The sequence below is a fragment of the Pteropus medius genome, unplaced genomic scaffold, assembly GCF_902729225.1.
Source record: "Pteropus medius unplaced genomic scaffold, Ma_sr-lr_union100, whole genome shotgun sequence".
Taxonomy (NCBI): Eukaryota; Metazoa; Chordata; class Mammalia; order Chiroptera; family Pteropodidae; genus Pteropus; species Pteropus medius.
The window spans coordinates 8,162,672-8,183,615 of record NW_024352785.1 but is presented as its reverse complement, the minus strand read 5'-3'; the positions used below and the strand labels follow the sequence as shown (position 1 = coordinate 8,183,615).

The 20,944-nt window shown below is 40.2% G+C and overlaps 1 protein-coding gene and 1 pseudogene across 7 annotated transcripts in view; one reads left to right on the top strand and one right to left on the bottom strand.

Moving 5' to 3' along the window:
* Nucleotides 1–20,944, top strand: part of MCC (MCC regulator of Wnt signaling pathway) — a 376,346-nt gene that overhangs the window by 246,033 nt on the left and 109,369 nt on the right. The window contains exon 1 of one of the 7 annotated variants that reach the window (XM_039848471.1): nucleotides 14,611–14,649. The exons of 5 other annotated variants lie outside the window; for them this stretch is intronic. In XM_039848471.1, coding sequence (XP_039704405.1) covers nucleotides 14,626–14,649 — 24 coding nt within the window. In that variant the 5' untranslated portion in view covers nucleotides 14,611–14,625. Of the gene's footprint in view, nucleotides 1–14,610; nucleotides 14,650–15,382; nucleotides 15,422–20,944 lie in introns of those variants that run through there. One more of the 7 variants, XM_039848472.1, reaches the window with a different exon arrangement.
* Nucleotides 10,904–11,022, bottom strand: LOC120591065 (uncharacterized; annotated as a pseudogene).

Sequence of the window (20,944 nt, the reverse complement as noted above, 5' to 3'; positions counted from 1 at the left end):
ATGTTGCTACCCCAGCTTTTTCTTTTCTTGTTTCCATTTGCATAAAATATCTTTTTCCATCCCTTTACTTTCAGTCTGTTGTGTGTCTTTCGATCTGGAGTAGGTCTCTTGTAGAGAGTATATGTTTTCTTGTTTTCTTATCTACCCTATGTCTTTTGACTGGAGTACTTAATCCATTTACATTTAAAGTGATTATTGATAGGCACAAAGTTATTGCCATTTTATTCATATTTATGTTCCTTTTTTGTTGTTGTTGTTTCCTTTTCTTTTTAAAGAAGTCTCTTTAACATTTCTTGTAATACTGGCGTGATGGCGAAAACTCATTTAGCTTTTTTTTGTCTGAGAAGCTCTTTATATCTCTTTCAATTTTTCATGATAGGCTTGATAGGTAGAATATTCTTGGTTGTAGTTCCTTGCTTTTCATCGTTTTGACTATTTTCTGCCAATCCCTTCTGGTTTGCAAAGTTTCTGTAGAGAAATCAGCTGACTGTCTTATGGGGACTCCCTTTTAGGTAACTAACTGCCTTTCTCTTGCTGCTTTTAAGAGTGTCTTTTTATCTTTAACCTTTGGCATTTTAATGATGATGTGTCATGGTGTGGGCCTCTTTGGGTTCATATTGTTTGGAACTCTCTGCGCTTCTTGGGCTTGTATGTCTGTTTCCTTTGCCAGATTAGGAAAGTTTGCAGTCATTATTTCTTTAAATAGGTTCTCAATTCTCTGTTTTCTATATTCTTCTGGTACCCCTATGATGCGAATGTCGATATCTTGATGTTGTCCCAGAGGTCCCTTAAGCTATCTCATTTTTAAAAAAAATTTTTTTTTTTTTTTTGCAGCTCTGATTGGATGTTTTCTGCTACTTTGTCTTCTAAATTGCTGATTCAGTCCTCTGTTTCATTTAATCTACTATTGATTCCTTCTAATGTATTCTTCATTTCAGTTATTATATTCTTCATTTCTGACTTATTCTTTTTTATGTTCTCTATGTTTGTTTGTTTGTTTAATGCTTGTTATCTCTTTGTTGAAGTTCTCACTAAGTTCCTTCAGCATCCTTATAACCAGTGTTTTGAACTCCATATCTGGTAGGTTGCTTGCCTCCATTTCATTTAGTCCTTTCTCTAGAGTTTTGTCTTGTTCTTTGATTTGGGAAATATTTATTTCCTTATTTGGCTGCCTTTCTGTGTCCATTTCTGTGTATTAGGTAGATCTTCTATGTCTCCCAGTCTTAGCCAGGTAGCCTTATGTAGCTGGTGTCCTGTGTGGCCCAGTCTCCCCGATCACCTGTGCTGGGTGCTCCAGGAGTGTTCTTTGTGTGGGTTGTACATACCCTCCTGTTATATTCGAACCTTGATTACTGTTGGCATGCCAGTGGGATTGACTCTCAGGCTTACTGACTGTAAAGATTAGCCACGGCCACATTATATGAGCTATTATCTGGGCGATGATCCCACGAAGCGCGATTCACCCCAGTGGGCTCTGGTGCCTGCTGAGATCACTTTTTGTGTGTGCCACTACTTGTGGTGCTAATCGGATTGTATTATGTTATGGATTGAAGCTGGCCACCAGGTGTGCTGGATCTGGGGCCTCTTGGAAGGGGCTCCTGTGCAGGCCAAGTTCAGCCACCACCTTTGACTGGTCTAGGGCTATCTCGTAAGAGCTACAAAGTGATCCACAGTTGACTGCTGCCTGTGCTTGACCTGGAGTTGTGTGGGAAAGGCCACAATGCAAATCAAGGCCAGTCATCACCAGTACCAGGCTTGGGGCAGCTCAAAAGAAGACTCATAGAACCCCCTAGGCCTGCCACTGACTGCCAGCTGTCCATAAGTCTCAGCTATTGAAGGAACTTCAGGTTTTATTGGTGGTATGGGAGTTGGATGGGGAGGGGTCTCAGGGAGTCACCAGTGTGGGACAAGGGTTTTCAACAGGTTAATGCAGATTCGGATTTGGTGCCAGTGCTGAGCATGGGGCCGCTCTGCAAAAGTCTCAGAGCCCACTGAGGCCAGCCACCACCTGCCTAGGCTGGCAAACCCCTGAAAGTTGTCCAAGAAAAACTGCAGTTCAGACCAACAGTGGCTTACTGCCAGCCATGAAAAGGCCTCTAGTGGTGGGCAAGTTGGGTTGGGTGGAGTCCCAGGGAGTCACTAGGGTGGAGAAGCAGAGCTTACCAGGCCAATGAAAATTCATATTTAGCTGTGCTGGGGGAGGACTCAACACAAGAAAGATGGCATCTATCTGCTGGCTACCTAGAAGGAAGGTTCAACACAGAGACAAAGGCAGCTTTCCCTCCAGCCCTTACCCTGAAGCCACACAACTCAGTCTCTGCCTATATGTCTCTGGCACCTCCCTAGCCACTGTCCACCCAGGGAGGGTGCCTGGGAATGACAGAGTCTGTGCATGGGCCCTTTAAGAGGACACCTGGATTTCTAGACACCTTCCATCTTACCCCAATGCATGGAATCCTGGCTGATTTTCATAGGCAGATGTTGTGGGTGCTGCTCTTCCTGACAGTGATGCTTCAAGCTAGGGAGCCTGGTATAGGGCTGAGGATCCTTGCTGTTCAGAGTGGACCTCTGCAGCCAACATACCCCTCTCGATTCTCAACCGCCACATGTCTCCAACCCCTCTTACCAGTCTCAAGGGGGCTTTTTCTTTATATCTTTAGTTATAATACTTCTGTTCATCTAGTCTTTGGATGATTCTCCAAGTCGTTTATTCTATATTTTAGTTGCAATTTTAATGCGGTCATCGGAGGAAGCAAGCACAGCATCCACCAACTCCACTATCTTTACCAGAACTCACTAAAAATTAATTTTATATATTTGTTTTATGTATCTGTTACAGCATTTTTGAATTAGTAAAGATTAGAAAATACCTAAATATGATTAAAATTATGTGTTTACTTGATGGCATTTACTCAGTCATTAAAATTACGAGTCATTAAAATTATGAAGGTTGTGTAGCCACTTGGGAAAACTTAAACAGAATAACACTGATTTAGCAATATATGTATGTTCTGATTATAGCTATTCAAAGGAAAACAAAAATATATGGATAAAAAATGAAAAAGACCATGGAGAAATTTAAAACTATTACAATTGTGGAGTTTTTTTGGTGTGATTTCTTGATATAAAGTGGTTTTAGGTAAAATATACTTAATGTTGACATTGTCTTCATAAACAGACTTATATAATTGATTTTAATGACTTTGTTTTTAGATTATGTGGCAGAGAGTCATTGCATGACTCTCTAGCTCTAGGTTTTCCATCCTGTGCATCTCAGAGGTTCTTTGTTTCCTGACCACTACTGAAAGTCCACATTGTGTAACTGCAAATCACATGATGACCTTCAACTCCTGACTTAAGTTTTCCGTAGTTCCCATTGCCCCATACAGAGGAATTGATCAATGTTAATCTTTAACATATGTGTATGCAATATTTACATTGCGGCAGACACAGTGCTAATTGTTGTAAACCAGCCAGGCACAACCCCACTCCTCAAGGAATTCACAAACTTAGTAGAGGACACCCAAGAAACAGAGCCATGTGTAGTGTGCTAGATGCTGTGATAGGAATGAGAAAGGGCACATGGGATTGGTGTCCACCAGGATTCACAGTCTTTCTAGAGGTCATCTGAGTGAGATGTGGAGTTCAGTGGTATGGGGAAAGGAAAAGAATCATGATTTATCTGGAGAACTGCAATTGGTTTAGTATGGCCAGAGACTATAACTTTGGGTGAGATGGGGGTGGTTCTTAGGCCACATTAAGAAATTTGGACTCTACCTGAAGGTAGAGTCTATTCAATGGCTATTAAAGGGTTGTTTATTTTTAGTTACCTTTTTGCAATAGAAGTGATATACTCAGAACTGCACTTTAGGGTGTTGGCTCTAACTTTGGAGAATAGTTTGGAGAGAAGGCGAAGGGCAGGAAAACCAGTTAAAACACTTTTTCCATAATCCAGTGGTGAGCAGTGGTGCCCTGAGCTAGTTTCCAGAAAGATTCATGAGGTAAGATCAACAGAAGTTAATAATGAGTAGAATGAGGAGTCAGGAAGAAGAATTCAAAAAGGATTCCTGAGTCTCTGTCTAAGGCAAAGGGGCATGTGGAACCTGGCTCTTGGCACTTACTTATTTGGTTTAAGCAGGCAACAGAGCAACATGGTGGATGTGCAGGGTAGTTTGGCTGGCAAGGGAAGAAGGCAGGTTGAGTTTAAAGTATGTTGAGTTTGTCCCTCTAGGTTCAGAGGTCTGGTAGACAGCTGAATGTATAGGTCTTGAGCACAAGGAAGCTGTCACTTATGGCTGTTGGATCTGAGATCTATGGGAGGCACTTGCTAGAGCTTCAGTAGTAAATGTGTTTACACTAAGAATTCTGCTGGCAACAGTAGTCTTTGGAATTCTAAGTGACAGCAGCACAACTGCAAAAAGTTACTTTTCAAATTAGAGAGTTTACTAGCTAGCTGTCGCACTCAGGGCACGTGTCATTTCTGTTCTTCAGCTGCTGGTGCTGAACTGTTAATACAATACTTAGGAACCTAGCCTGATCCCAGCCGTATAAGTTTATTGTTGTAACTCCCATTCTTCTTATATGGTGTTTTAATACACACAAAAATGGAATTTAGGAACAATTTCTTAGGGAGAAATCCAAAAGCAAAGCCACTTATCCATTATAACAGACACTTGGCTATCTCTTGAATTTTCTGATGGATACTTGAACTTGACTTATTTCATGGCAAAAACAATTCCTTAAAAATCAGCACAGGATGTGTCTATAGGACTTGAGAGAAAGTGCATTGTTCCTGCTAGTTGAGAGTAGAGGATGTAGGGATGGGGGAAGGAAAAAAGGGAGCATATAAGGCAGTGGTTTTCAATCTGTTTAAAGTCTATCTTCATGGTGATCACAAAACACTAAATTTGTTTCTGGACTTATTTATGGGTCATGAGCCACAGGTTGAAAACATTTGTGAACAGTATTGTAAGGATGGTTGACTGGGGACCATTTTATCTCTTCCTTAGAGTTGACTATAATTTTTAATATATTAGAAGGAATATCATGTAGATTAGTCTTTAATTTATCTCCTGATGTGCTCCACAGAAAATTTGCAATCTCATACAAATCTCAAACAGCTTCCTAAATATTTTTCTGAACAAGTCGAACAAAGCTTTAAAAATTCAAATAAATTATGACAGCTGTAGCATCATCTACTTATCTGTCACTGCTTCCCCTCCAGTTCAAGTGGCTCATCGAACACTAACTACAGTAATCTGATTTGCATTTTCCCTGTCAAATGTGCCACTCTGTGAATAGCTAAATTAACTTAGTCTTCCTGGAATGTGCCCAAATGTTGAGAATCATTTAGGACCTTTTCAAAACCATTTGGTCTATTAGCTCTGTCTTGAGATAAGCAGAATAAATAAGTCCCTGAAATCAAAGGAAAACTAATTGTAGTACCTCTTTCCAGCTTTGAATCATCAAAGCTTGACTGTCTCAAGTATGTTCTAATGGGGCTCATTATTTTGTTTGTTCTACATCTGATAATTCTGAGATAATTTTACATTTGCATTGTTAATATTCATTTTTCAAAATTTGTTGACATGTCTGTTTATTTTCCAGAATAATAATTTATTAGCCTTTCCTTTAAAGCACAAAAGTTCTGCTTGCCCATTGTAACAAGTTAACTGACATAGAAGTGTACCATAGAAAAGCTAAGTCAGTCTCTTCCCCCATCCCATATATTTCTGACTCCCTCTTTAACTCATGTTAAAACTTGGTGTTTATTGTTCAACATCTATCTATGCTCATATAAAATATACAAATATTTATATGGTAAACATTTTTATAAAAATAGTTCAGATTAGATACATCCTAATCTTAACTCTTTTTCTGAATTTAACACTATATCATGATTTTCTTGCTAACATCTCCAATAGATCTCATTCTTTTTCATAGCTGCAAAATGTAGATATGCCATAATTTATTCATTTACTCCCCAGTATATAGGCATTTATGCATTTCAGTTGTTTAGTTTTTGTCATTGTTATGGTGCTACAATAGAAATCTTTCTAGTAAATCGTTAGATCCACAGAGGTGCTCCCTAGGTGTCACAAATAGTGCATGCGATCCTTGTCAGTAGTCTGGGCACGATTCACCTTTATTCCTTCCAGGTTTTACCACCAGGTTGATTTTTATTAGCTGAGTCACTTCAGCAAAGCCTTGGGAAGAAGACTGGTCAGGAACAATGGTTGAGGCCATCTTTTTGACTCAAGATGCTTTCTTCCCTACCCACCCCTGTCCTGGACGCTTGCTCTTTATATGTCTTAAATCTCTTAGCATTGGGTCTAGGACTTTTTTTAAGTAGTTTGATGACCCCTCTACTTCTCCATGGCAATGACATAAAAAGGACCTCACTCTAGTAAAGTTTCTGTAGTTCTCAAGCATGAATTCCTAATCTGTTGATTTTAGTTCATTTTAATCTACCCTGGTATTACCTTCCACTTTCTCTTGCCCTTTGTGTCTCTATTGCAGTAATTAAGGAAGGTGTCCATCTTTCGAGTTGGTCATGTCATTAATCAGAGGTGGTCACAATGGACTATAAGTCCCCTGTACACCTATGCTCAGTTTACACCAAGAGTCACGATGCTGCGTTAGCTATTTTGGGTTAGAGATATTAAGTTAGATATTTAAGATAAATGTCCTATGTCACTATGATTTCATTTATTACTTGTTCTTGCACTATACTAGCTGTTAAGAATCTAATAATCTGGGGAGCAAACAGACATGGTATTTGTCATTAAGATATTTGAGTCTAGGTTAAGGAGAGCAGTTACAAAGAAAATTACAATTGATAAATGGAATGTCCACGTTATTACATGGGATTCAGTCTTATACATGACTACACTGACTGAGTAGAGAGTAGAAGTTTAACGTTGTCCTAATCCAAAACTCTGAGAGTTTTTAAAATCTTAAAAATTCTATATTTATCTGAAAGAATGGGAGATTTTACACTAATACAACATTAATCATAATACTACAATTTAAAGTAATATGAAAAGGAAGTTAGCTAGATGATAATGGCTACATATAAGAACAGTAGAAAGGGTTTAATTATTCAGTAGAAACAGGACAAATACTAAATAAAAATAGCAAAGTTAGATTTATAATTAATGTATACAGTGAAATTCCAGATGGATTAAAGAATTTTAAAATGACTACATTTTTAAAAATCACAATGAAGGAAATATAGGTAACTATCTGGTCTGAGTCGAGAAGGACTTTTAAACAAAAAGCAGAAGGAAAAATCTGCTTTTATGGAGACAACATAAAAATATAAAACGTAGATGTCAAGAAATGCTATATAAATTAAAAGGTGAACAGCTAACTGGGAAAGAATATTTGCAATACATATGGGAAAGGTTAATGTCTATAATACACATCAAACACTAAGAAGTCAACGTTCTGTCAAAATGGGCAAAGAACATGAACAGGTGCTTTACAAATAAAGTCACGTCCAATAGATTTATGAAAAAATTTTACTTTAAATAATGAAGAAAATGAAGATTAAAAGTCATCTTGTAACCATATGGTTGAAAAGTTATTTAAATGATATATCTGGAGTTGTTGGGAGTAAAGCAAAACAGACATGGCTGACGGAAGTAGAGGCTACCAAAGCTTACGTGAGAGAGGCAATCTCATACTCAGAAGCTTTGGCCAGATAGTTCCATTTCCAGGAATTTGTCCTAATGTTCTTCACTGCAGCATTACATAACAAAGAAAATTGGTTGCACATCCAGTAATTTGTTGTTGGTTAAATTATGATACATCCAGCACATAGGTAATTACATTAAGATGGACAAATGGTGATAGGTAAGATCTTTCTTGCGGCCTGGTTTGTTCTGCGTTTTGTCAGTGTTTTGAAGGTTTGGGGAAAGAGCAAAATCTTATATTTGCCACCCTGCCCCTTTTTACTCAAACAAAGTTACTTATAAGGGGAAGAGATGTACACAGAAAGCAAAAATTTCTCAATGATAAAGCTGTAGGATGTAGCTTACCACATATAGTATGAAAGAAAAATGAAGCATATTCTGTATCTAAATGAATTGTTGCAGAAATTAAATAGTGTAATAACCTCCAAGACCTTATTAGGCTGTGAAATAACTTTCAAGAGATGATTTTTGATGCCTGAGATGTTTACTTGTGTTGTTTTGTGATCACATGGACAGAAACTGTGCCCTTTAGCTCTGGAGCCTGTCTCCTTTTTAAGTGGAACTTGGTCATCAGTGTTAAGTCAGGTACTTGGATTGTTTGAGCTGAATTGTGTTTATTTGGTATGAACCATCCACTGGTATATGTGTCTGTTGTTTTCTACTTTTTAAATAACATGTCCGATGTGCTTTCATACAGAATCCTTTCCCTATCATAATTATTTTCTTTCCCAAAGCTCCCACAGTGCCTGAAGGCAGTCAACCAGCATTTAGGTAGCTTTCCATTTTACTTTTTTGAAATCAAAAAGTTTAACTGATATTAGATTAATCATGGGTGAAGGGAAGGGAGAGCCTTCCTTAGGTCAGGCTTCCTGAGACTGTCAATTACTAACGAGTTCCAGGACTTCCTGGTGTGACAAGCAGATATCGCCAAAGCTCTCTGAGCCTTGAAACCCCATAATTTCAGGAGAATTTCTTTGCCAAAGCTGCTGCTTTTCTTCGAGGCTGCCCAGTAACCACTGTGAAATGACATGGGACACAGAGCCACCAATTACCTTTTCTGTGTTAAGGGGGTTTCCACCTTTTGCTTGTCTGTACATTTTTGCCTTTGTCAGCTAATTGCCAGACTGACTGAAGCTTAGTATGTCTAGGGACAGAAATGCAGGCTAATTGCTACTGGAGTGATGAAACAGCTCTATTTTCTGTGCTTCCTCCTTTCGTCTTTAGAGTCAAAAAGAGTCTCGCTGTCTGGTGGGAAGTGATCTTGTACCATGCTGTGGTTATGCTGTGCAGAACCCGTCTCAAAAACTTCCTTGCGGACGTATGCAGTTGCGATGAGATGTTTTGTACAAAAGACTCATCTGAGTGAGCTTCCAGGAACTCACTTTCTGTGATTCAATGAGGTCATGGCCAAACACTCCTGAGAAACAGAAATGGTTCACAAGAGCACCCAGCATATTTGAGGCCAAAGCTTTAGCGACACTCATACCCAGCACTTCAGGGAAGTCTCAGCTCAAGATGCAGAAATTCTGTTATTGGAAGCCAAACACCCATCCTTTACTTTAGGAGACTCCAATTAGCATAACGACAATGAGATTGATGTGGGTCTTGACCCTCAAATTTCAAGTCTTGTCCTTAAAGATCAATGCTCCTCAAGGTTCTTTTGTGGGAGCAGAACACGTCAGAGGTGCTTGCTCATGCTGCAGCTGCTGACCCCATTAACAAAGAGGATACAGTTCTTAACATGACTTATTGTCAAATTTTATAAACAGGGAAACATGATAAAGTGTGTTAGAGATGAATTTTAAGGGCCCAAGTAAGAGAAGTTACAAGTCTGTTAATACCACCTTGAACTTTATCATATATTAAAATAACATTCTTATAGTGCTTATAACATTCCACACTTACATAAACATTTCCTAAGTATCCCTGGGAAGTAGGTAAGGTAGATGTTAGCTTCCACAGAACAGGTAAGGAAACAGGAGTGAGAGTAGACAGAGGTTAGACCCTGAGATACTTTAATTACAGGCACACAAAAAAAGCAGCCAAGCTTCCCACCATGTGTGTGGTTGGGGTTATCAGAAATTTTCAGAAATGTAGCTTCCTGACTGAGAGGTGGCAAAATTGCCCCATTCTGTAAGAGAAGGATGTTTCTGCCATGGAATAGGCATAAAGTTTACTGAAGAAAAGGAGGGAAAAAAAAAAAACGAAATAATGAAATTAGGTACATCCTATGTCTCTATTTGTCCTTGTTTAAATTAAAAGAAGTATTTGCTGGAAAGAAAGAAAGAAAAATTTAGATACATTAATTATTTCCGTGACAACCAGACCTGCTAATGATCTTGTCTTTTCAAAAAACAAACAACAAAAACTGAAAATCCATCTGTGGATCTTATTTAAAATCCTAAGAATTTTACTTTGGAGTTGAGATACATGGGGTAAATCTAATTCTACCATAGCTGCTATAGCTGAGGTATAATGTACTTGCCATCTCCAGAAGAAAGTACTTTATTTAACCAAAGTGAAGTTGGGCAATGCAAAAATGCTGGAGCAGAATTAAAACGTATCATTTATGCCGGTCTCCCCAGCAGTGCACTTTTCTGAATTGCCTCTTGCCTGGATAGCTACTGTTAAAGAAATGAGGCTTTCTGTTTTCTAGACAGCTTTCTGATTGTTCCCTACACTCACACAGGAGTGCCTGGCTACAGAGCTTTCTATTTTCCTCCCAGGTCATCCCACAGCAGTTCAAAAGGTGACCTGTCACGGGAAAGGGGGCAAGTCGATGCATTTTAAGAAACCCACCCTTGTATCTCCCCATGGCCAGAATGTGACCTGCACCGAGTTTCTGAACTTGAGCATTAACCCCTTTGCTCTGCACTTGAGCAGTTTGACTGGGTCTGATGAGAAAATTTTTTTTCCAGAACAACCTCAAGCTGTTTCTCAGTCCACAGAGCATTATCTAAGCGTGAATGCTCTGAGTGTGCTTGGTTGGCAGGGTGTGGGGATGACATTATAGAAGATGCAAAATGAAGGCTTCGACACATTTAGGTGCAAGAATGGTCCTGCGAGGAGTAGTTTTTCAGAGGGCCCATATTTTTATTTTATTTTTTATTTTATTTATTTATTTATTTAGGCAAGGCAACCCTTGGTTGACCTCACAGATTTGCAAGGACCTTGTCAGCTTACAATTCCTTATTTTTTATTTTTTACGCCTACAGCACCTGGTCTTCCTAGGTGGTCTCCCATCCAAGTACTAACCAGGCCTGACCCTGCTTACCTTCCAAGATCAGACGGGATCGGGCTTATTTAGGGTGGCATGGCTGTAGACTATTTTTATTTTTTTAACCTACAATGCTAATTCCTTTCATTATTCTCTATTTTTCTTTCTCCTGGGTTTCTTGGCTTCCATCAGAAGTAATGGCTGCCTTTATGTGTGTGGCATATCCAATCTATGGCCCTTTCCTCCTACCCTTTGATTTAATTCCTTCCACTTTTCTCTTTCTGTCTTTTCTTCTTAATCACAAAACAGCAAGAGTGATGCAAATCAGTGTCTCCTTTTCCCCACTCCCCAGGGCAGAGGTCAGGATCTGGGACAGTGGCTGGTCCAAAATTTCTATACAAGAGGAACTCAGGATGCTCTGGGGAGGGGTGACACAGGCGACATATCTTAAAGCTCTGTCTGCTTAGCCGGTACAATCTTTACATGGACTGATTACTTCTACTAGATCAACAGTCCCCAACCTTTTTGGCACCAGGGACCACTGCTCCTATGAGAATCTAATGCCTGATGATCAGAGGTGGAGCTGAGGCAGTGATGCTAGTGCTAGGGAGTGGCTGCAAATACAGATGAAACTTTGCTCCCTTGCCTGCTGCTCACCTCCTGCTGTGCAGCCCGATTCCTAACAGGCCACAGGTCTGTGGCCCAGGGGTTGGGGACCCTTATACTAGATGACTGCAAGAGCACTAGTGGATATTATGGGGGGATAGTATGCCTAACCTCTTGCTACTGGTCCAGCCCAGATTCAGGGGGTCTCGGCTTTACAGACTGTAAGGGGCAAGATGCTATGCATGGTATTTGCCTTGCCAGGTCTTTTGCCCCTGCCCTGCTCTTCCCTCCCCACCTCTAGTGTATTCACCTCCTTCTCCCCATCCCTACTCACTAGGAGGGCTTAATAAAAAACCAGAGACAGCACAAAAGCATGAGTGGCAGTGGCCTGCACCCATTATTCAAACTTGGAGATTCAGAATTCCATAAACTGCAAGGGTTTTGTGCATGTGGTATATTCTGGAATTTGAACTCACCGTAGGCAACGTCTGCTTTATAGTATCATCTTTCATAGCATGGATTTATCATTCTGTATAATCTATTAACGTACCTCTGTGGAAATCATTGAACTTATTGGGCAGAGCTAATTTTTTTTTTTTTTTTTTTTTTTTTAGTTTTTTAGTATGTGAATAATTACATTTCATCCATAAAATGCAGTGGGGAAAAAAGAAATGCAAGTATATTTTTTCTGGTTTCCAAGAACAGATCATGCAAAGCACTAGTCTAAATAGATATGAAAATACTCTTAACATCTGGAATTTATTAGGGAAAAAAAAGAGCACATTTTAACACTCCACATTTAAGCTATAAATTCCTTAAAGCTTTCTCATTGCCATGTTGATGCAAGATGAATAGTGTATAAACTCCAGTAGGCTTGTTGTGACATGCCCATGGTTTAATATTGCACGAGGTATGTGAAATAACTTTCAAAAAACCAGCATTACTTTGTCGCTTTACAAGGATTCTCTCTGGCTGTGTTTCCCCAGAAAATGTGCTATGTTCTCACTTTTTCTTCATGAACATAAATCTATTTCCCAAAAGAATCTAATATCTGGAATGAGGTGGGATAAATTTTTAATTTTTAAAATCTTGAGACAGTTGGCAATTTTTGAATAATTTTGGTTTCTTTTAAGTTGTCAATCGAAAGGGGAAGTCGATAGTTGTAGATCGGGTTTCTCAGCCCCAGGAAAGATTGTTTTAAAGGTCTAAAGGGAGTGTAGATCTGATCCACTGCAAACTTGAAGTGGTGGTTCTCTTTACCTTTCTCACTCTAGCCTGTTATTTTGAGGGGAGGGAGGGCAGTTTATTTATGTAGCAATCACATTAAATAAAGGTCCAGTTCTATTGCAGTCATTTTCTGGTTGGCCCTTGGCCCCACAGGCCCGTAAGGGCCGTGGCTCTCAGGCCACAGGGTGGCAGGGAATGAAGTACGCAAATCCTGCAACCTTGTAAATGTTACTCTGTTAGGAACAGCTATTGCCAGGATTTTTAGAAAACCCAGAAAACAAACAGGCAAAAGCTTACTTTGAAGTGCACTGTGCTCCCTTTGACATAACCTCTGTTTTTCTTTGCCCGGTAAAAAGAAAACGCCCTCTATAATCGCTCTGGGTGTTGACACACCTTTTTCGCTCCAGCTCATCTGTTGGTGTCAATTGAGAGAATCATCAGACTGGAATGAGTTTCGAGAGGCCACAGACCAAAATTCCAGGCAGGACTGCACCCACATTATCCTGAAGAGATGAGACAGTCTTGAAAGGTTTTGAAAGGTTTTCTGGGAGAGGAATTCCACAGCCAGTGGAATTCTAAGACCTAACAAGCTGCTCTGTCAGAGGAGACTTTGAGAGCAAACCTGAATCCTCCTGCTGAAATGTAAACCCATTATCCCGGGCTGTGTACACTGGTGACTACCCTCAGTGTAAGAGCACATCATATGCCTGTCAGCTCGTGCTAATTTGCCTTCATCCTTCTCCCATCAGAGCTAAATAATCCATTTCACATTCGTGATATTTTCTGAAATCTGAGAACTAAGCTCAATATTTTTGATAAACGATGCCCTGGATTGAAATTGATGGAAAGGCTATCTCACAGAGTCTTTGGATCTTATAATCCTGTTTATCCATCTCCAGATGGTGCTTGCATTTAAACTATACTATCATCAGCATTGTTTCATAATTAGCATTCCATAACTTCGGCCTTACAGGGCAAACCACCCAGGCATCTGAGGAGACTGCATCTGACTATCAGGCAAAAAAGCCTGCTTACCATTTTTTCCACCCCTGTATTTACTCTTGTGCCTAATGATTGACAGTATCAACTTCTTTAGCGCTGAAGCTTAGCTTTCTTAGCTGTAATAAATAGTTTGGGTAAATTTTTATTTTTGTGTTGTTGAAACTGCAGTATTTCTAGCCACTGCTAGATTTAGGCTCTCCCTTGATATCTTAATGAACGTTTGAAATGTTTCATTCTTAGACAGCCCAGGAATCTTTAATGCTTTTTCGGCCTCCTGACTTTCTGCTTTCAGGAAACAAAATAAGGCAGCTTTAGGGAATCTTTTTGTTTGCATTCTAGTGCTGTGTCTACAAGGAGGTAAAAGGAAAGGAGTGTTGGGGAGAGGGTAGGCACTGCAAGGAACTCAAGGACTAGATGTATCCTCTTCTGCTGTTGTATGTTTTGAACTAATGCCAAGGGCTGACTTTGTGGGCTTGAGAAGATACGCATTTCCTCCCCTTTAAGCACAGAAGGAATTTAGTTTGCAAATGAACCTATATCATGGGAAGAAAGCAGTGCCAGATCCAAAATGTATGAGGAAAAAAACACCATAATGCTATTTGTGATTACCCTCCAAAGCTCCCCACCCGCCTAAGCAACCAAACTGTCTCTGGTACCGACATTCAACACGGAGCTAGCTCTGGAACCACATATTACAGGCTAGAAAAATATGCCCTCCCCATGGGAGTGCCTTCCATTTAAAGAAAGTCAGAAACAAATGATTAAACACATTTCTTTCACCAGCCCACCGGTGTGGCTTTCTCTTTATCCTTTCTGCTGCTTCTCTTCCAAGGGTGTTAGAGAAAGCCCATGACAGCACACTGATGGAAACCTCACATGTCCTTAGCTCCCCCATCTTTGGTCAGTGAGTTCTGCCATGACCCCCACTGTACTTCATTAATTTCAGAGTTAGCCTGTGAAATGGAGGAGGCTGGAAAGGGGAATAAATCACTTTATAAGAAAGAAAATTGTCCAGGCATGTGTGATAAAATGTGTTCCTTAAAGGTAGAGGGGAAAAAAGAGAGGCTTTGTTTGTTAAAATAATGCTGAGCTGTTAAGTATCTCTCTGGGTTACTATTGTATTGTGGTTTCTAGAGGCAAAGTGGGAGGAAACAGAGAGAAGAGGCTCTTCACAGGAAAGGAGCCGGAATGCTGTCAAGCTGGACTCAAACCACAGTGTTTCATTCTAGTCTGTGGCTCACTTGCTTGTATTACAGCTTTCATCTGCAGTTCTGACATCTCTGTGATTTGACAAGAGATTATGAAATGCTCACCAGGCGCTGGCCAGGCTGGTGCTGGCAGATGGGGTGGGGGCACACCGCTTTGGAGACTGAATGGCTTGCTTGCAGGAACGGGATCTTTCTGGGTTTATCTGACCACAGAGTCCATCTTGCCCTTCACCTGCACCGCAGCTGCTTCCCTCCAGTGCCGGCCGGGCACTGTCCAAGCAAGTACCAGGAATCGCGCTGAAACTCCCTTCTGATACCAGTGGCTTTTCCGGTTTGAGCAGTGCCGCTGTAAACCATCTGGTGCTGGGCGGCGTCCAAGTCTGCGATCTTAACTCCTCAGATTCTCTCCCTTGGCCCACACCAGATCATATGATCTGCGAATGTGCGACCCTTGGATACCCACGGTAAATGAGATGCGGTGATGGTGAATGGGATAGGTCAGCTTGGGAGTTTCTGGTTTGAAGTACTAGAAAAACTGACTTTGCGTCAGTTTCATTATCTGCGAAGTAAGTTAATAATATTGCCTATGTTGTTTGGTGAGAATTCAGTGAAAACCCACATAAGGCATTTGGCATGGTCCCCAGCACATAGGAAGTGTGCTGGCCGGAATTCATCCGGAACGTTGTGCTTGGTCCTAAGTAGCACTTATCAAAAGGGACATCGACATCCTCAAAGGGCCACTGGAGAATGGAGAATTGTTCTAGAGATTTGATGACTTAGAGGGGATGCTAATGATACCGTGAATTATTTGGAGAGTTTGGAGTATAGAAAACTGCATTAAACATGTTGTTTCACATAAGCTATTTTAAGTATATTTACATTAGAAAAATGTCTGACAGATATTTGCTAGTGATGTGATCTCTAGATGGTGGGGTAAGGAAAATAAGTTCCTTTATCTGAATCTTCTAATTTTCTAAATTTATCCATTCCGCAAGTATTGTCTGAAGTTCTACCATGTGCCAGGCACAGTTCATCTTGTTTGTTGGCTATTTCCCCAGTTTCTTGACACGGCTGCCTTGGAATTCGTCCCATAGGGGAATGAATCAACCAAAAACCTGTATGATATATTGTCAGGTAGTAATAAGTGTTATGAAAAATAAAGAGGAGTAAAAGGATAGAGAAGAGGTGGGTAGAGGAGAAGGAAAACTTGTTCCAGGTGGTTCATGAGAACAGATGGAAAGCAACCTGAATGAATTGAAGGAGTGAGTATACATATGGGAAATAATGATTACCATGTTCATTGTTATATATAGTTGCCTACTTTGTTTACAGTATAGTGTATTATGCATATTATGCAATTTATTCAACTCATCTTTTTTATTTTTTATTATCACAAATGTGCATGTCCTTGCTTACAGTAAGCTTTACTATTCAGATATATTTTTATGGAAACTCATTTTGGGGTCACTGTCTATTTCCCACTTGGTTCTTGAACCTCTCTTATCTTGTGATATGAGGAGCCAGGAGGTGATGGGTACGGAGTGGGTGTGAGGCTACTTCAGTTTCTAGGCTGTTTAGAATTAATTTGTTTGCCTGCTTACCTGCAGGCCCAGCCAGGGTTCAAGAAGCAGCCAATTCAATTGCACATGTTGAAAGGCAAAGTGTAGATTACTACGATTAATATGATCTATGCCTCAACGTGATGAGTCATTCTGGTTGCTTAATTGGGGTTTGTGTAAACACGGAGATAGGATAGTAACCCATCATTCTTTCAAGGCCCAATTCTATCTTGACACTTTTTAGCAAGCACAAAAAGCATAGCGTGATGATCATTATAATTAAGATGATAATGGTCATTGCTGCTAACATTCTGCCAGGTGCCATTGTGGTTAAATGATTTACCTGCACTTTGTTCATTTAATCTTCACAACTCTGTGGTTGAGTATCATTCCCATTTTACAAGGTGAGTAAAGTGAGGCTGAGAAAATTTTAACAATTTAACCTAGGCTGAACTGGTACTCAGATCTGGGTTTGTGTTTTGTTTTCTAATAGTGGTAAAACCTGTCTTTAAAGAATTTTCCCTCATCATTTTCTCTGCCTCTATTCCCTCTTCCATTTTCTTCCTTTTCTGGAAACAAGATGATCCTAGTTGGGAATAGTTGACTGGGTTAGGTGATTTGGAAAGGAGAGAAGATTCAGACGTTTTCCTCTATTTAAACACACTGTTCTCTGAAGCAGTCAGCAGGGCCCCTGATGGGAGAGAACGCTGAGCAGATTTGAAATTTGTCTCTTCTACCCTTGCCTGGCACTTTGGATTAGATGTACCAGTGAGTGGTAGAAGGGCCCATCGGTCAGGAACCATGTGGTAAGGAAGGAGAAGCCAGGGCCTGCCTGTGCCTTCATTGGAACGGGAGCTTGTTTATGGCATCAAGCATTTTTAAGTGATTTTCTTTAAATGAAATAGTGCATGTTAAAGTATCTTTTAAAAATTGGGGACACATTTAAAAATGATTGTATCGAGTATCTCAATAGCCGACAACTTGGCTGTCTCCTGCACTTTAATGAAAAGTCTGAAAGTATGTGCCTTGAGTTTTATATGTTTATAAAGTTTGTATGTATATGTGTGTTAATACATGTAAATGCATGCATGTGTGTATATGTATATATACACACACATACGAATCTAAATCTTCAGTCATTTTCCCAAAGCAAAAACATTGTCTTCAATCCAGAAAAAAAAAAAAAAATAGGATCCTTCTACGCTTGCTGTAAAATACACAGCTTTTCTCATCTGCAGAGTTTATTGACTGTTTCATCATTAAAGGTACTTGGTTTCTCTAGAATAGAGAATTCAATACGTGCTGAATTGGATCAATATAAAAATTTATGAACAATGCAGGCCTTGTCAGGGAACTCTTTTACTCCTGTTCATATAATTCTCTGTGGGAGTTTCTGCCTCAGGGATCACATCAGTACTTAGTGCACGCTGAAATATTCATGTCCTCTGATTAGCAGGATTTAATTGTTACATCTTCATCTCCTTCATGATATGTCATTAGGATGCAACCCACCTTGAAATTTAAGTAGATGCTGCCAGTTTATTGCAGTGTCTTTATCTGTTGCTTTCCAAAGATCCTTGCATACACATGTAATTCCTGTTTCCCTTGAAAACAAGATAACACTACAAAAAGTAAGAAATTATTTATTAGTGGAAAATACTAAGTGATTTATTTTTACTAGCAACTATTGTCTTATAATATTTGTATAGTAAAATGTAAAATATATGTGTTTAGATTTTTTATTTTTGAAGATCAGTTAGTGACTTCCATGTACTGTTGATTAGCATAATTCGGGGCTTTTTCACCTACACAACAATACTTTCCTCTTTAACTTTCCCTCTTAGGATGTGAAAATAGCTGGAGATAACTTTTTCTGTCATTCCTTCCTGGGTCTGGTGTCGCTGAATGGTCTATTTCTCAAAATATTGGAAGTTTTAAATAATTAATACATTTTTGCCATGCTAATTTTGCAATTCTGCTTTCCCTTCCCATAAAAAGAACCCTCTGAGACCTTATCTTCTCAACAGCTTCATGGATATCTGTAAGGATCTCAGAAGTGCTATGTATTACGTTGCAAAGCGTGAAGCATGGTGGTTATGAAGTGGCACTGGGGTTAGGCAGACCTGGGCTTTCATTCTAGCTCTGCCACTTACTAGTTTGACAAGTTACTGAACTCTAAGCCTCAATTCCAACCTCTTTTATTTGGGCTTTACAGTATCCAGATCATAAGGCTATGTGAAGAATAATGGAGAAGGTGCATGTTACATGCTTAATATAGCAGCTAGCACATAGTAAGACCCACGTGATAGCTAATATCATTTTTACTAAAAATTATGTGACTTATTTTCAAAGGAGCATATGTCCACGGATGGGGTAGGATTGAGGGTCATCTTCAGATCCCTTAGTGGTCAGTCTTGGTCATCTCCCATCTTTGAGAATCGTCTCCTAGCCATTTATCTGAAGCAAGGAAAGAGTTCCTTCAGGTGGGTCCTAGGGCTGATGGTGTGGCTACTCTGTCAGTCGGCACCATCACCAATGTCAGGCACCCTTGGATGGGATCAGTTTTTCTTGTGCTGATGTTATTCTAGTGCTGCCATGTTAAAGGCGCCTTAGAATGCTGTTTTCAACAAATTTCAGTGGAGGTTTAAAAAGTAAATCAGGGCCCACTGACCTCTCAATGAAATTGTCAGGAAAATAAAACACAAAAAGCTGCTGCTTTCGGAGTTGATCAAGGGCAGCAAAAAGTGATTTGCATGCAGTGAGCAATCTTGTAGATGATATTAAATGAGTTTTAAGTTTCAGGGCCATGAGCAGCCTTTCTTGAAATACTACACAGCAGGTGCCCCTAGCTGGAATTCTAGCAGTAAATAGGAATGTTCCAGTCCTGGAAGCCACTGAACAGGCCTGATTGTGTCCATCTGGCAGGGACTGCTACCCTTTTGCCAGGGATTTTGTTCTTTATATATCTGAATTAGAGCCCCCGGGCTGTGGGGAGTCTTGGAGAGGAAGCCGAATGAGGCTGTTTTCTCGCATACAGATGTCTCCTGCTATTTCCAAGGACAGGGCTGGGACATACACATTTATTCTCTACCCAGGAGCTCCTGGATTGCCAGATGGGAGAGTAGAAACCTCTTGACAGGGAAAGAGGAAATCAGAATTTGATGAGCTTTGTTCCTCTGGGTCTGTTTTGTGTCTTTACAGTGAGGGAACTGGACTAGACATTCTCAAATTTTCTCACCAGTGTTAAGATTCTGAGTGTTCTTTCAAGTTCAAGAGAAAGATCTTTGCTGATCAGTTTTGTACAGTGAAGTCCTTATGTGGTGAGCTTCAGCAGATCCTTTCTGGGACCAGTGGGCAAAAAAAATATGCAGAGCCCCAAGTGCCTAATCTGTGTAGGGGGTGGGCATCTGGTACAGACCCTTCTCAAAGGGATAAAAAAGCACAGGAAGTTAGAGTTCCCCAGATTCACTTGAGCTGACTGCCAGCTCCAAGCTTCATCACTGCTACCACAAGGCTTGCCCTGCCACCTCCCTCTGCTCCCTGCTTTTTCCCCTGTTCTTGCCCCTGCCAATGCACACATCTTACCTCGCACCCCCATACATGCACATGCTCGCACACGCATCCCGCAAGCAAGGGAGAGCAGTAGCATGTTGAGTTGGAAGTGACAGTGAGCACATAGCAGAGAAAATTAAAGCACGGAGTATCTATGCATTGATATCTCTTCTATTTATTAATTTTCTGTCCTTAGGCTGATTTCTTATCCCTCCTACGTGCCTTGGTTTCCTCATTTATCAGAAGGAGGTAATAATACCTATATCACAGCATTGTGGTGAGGATTAGGTGAGAGTCTATGTGAAATATGCTCAGCCCAAGCACCTGGTACCCACTAAAAATTCAGCAAATGCTAACAATTAATATGATGACTTTTATTATTACTATTGAGTTGACTAGAATTCTCAAAATATTCTCAAAGATTGGCATTGAGGTTTTAACAATGCCTTTCTTCTGTAGGACTCTTCAGCTGATTGAATTGAGTAGAATGGAAAACACGTAGGGCAGAACCTGCCAAGAGTATGTGTTGGGTGAAGTTTAGCTGCATTTGTTTCTTCCCTTTTATTGAAGAGAACAGTTCTCTAGGTGAAAGAAGTTGGCACTACCCATTGTCATCACTCAAACCTAAGCAAAACTGTGTATCCCTTTCTTCTGAAGGGCAAGTGGCTTCGTTAGAAGGACAGAATCGTAATTCCCATCATCACTTAGTAGGAAGGAAACAGACGTACCCTGGCAATAAATGGCAGGACTTACAGGAGCACCCCAGGTAGCCAGATCAAGTAAAAGAGAAACAGAGAGAACAAACAGAGTTTGCCTGGGACGAACTTACCTGCCAATAAAATGGGGAAGGACGGCTCAGCCACCATACCATTGGTG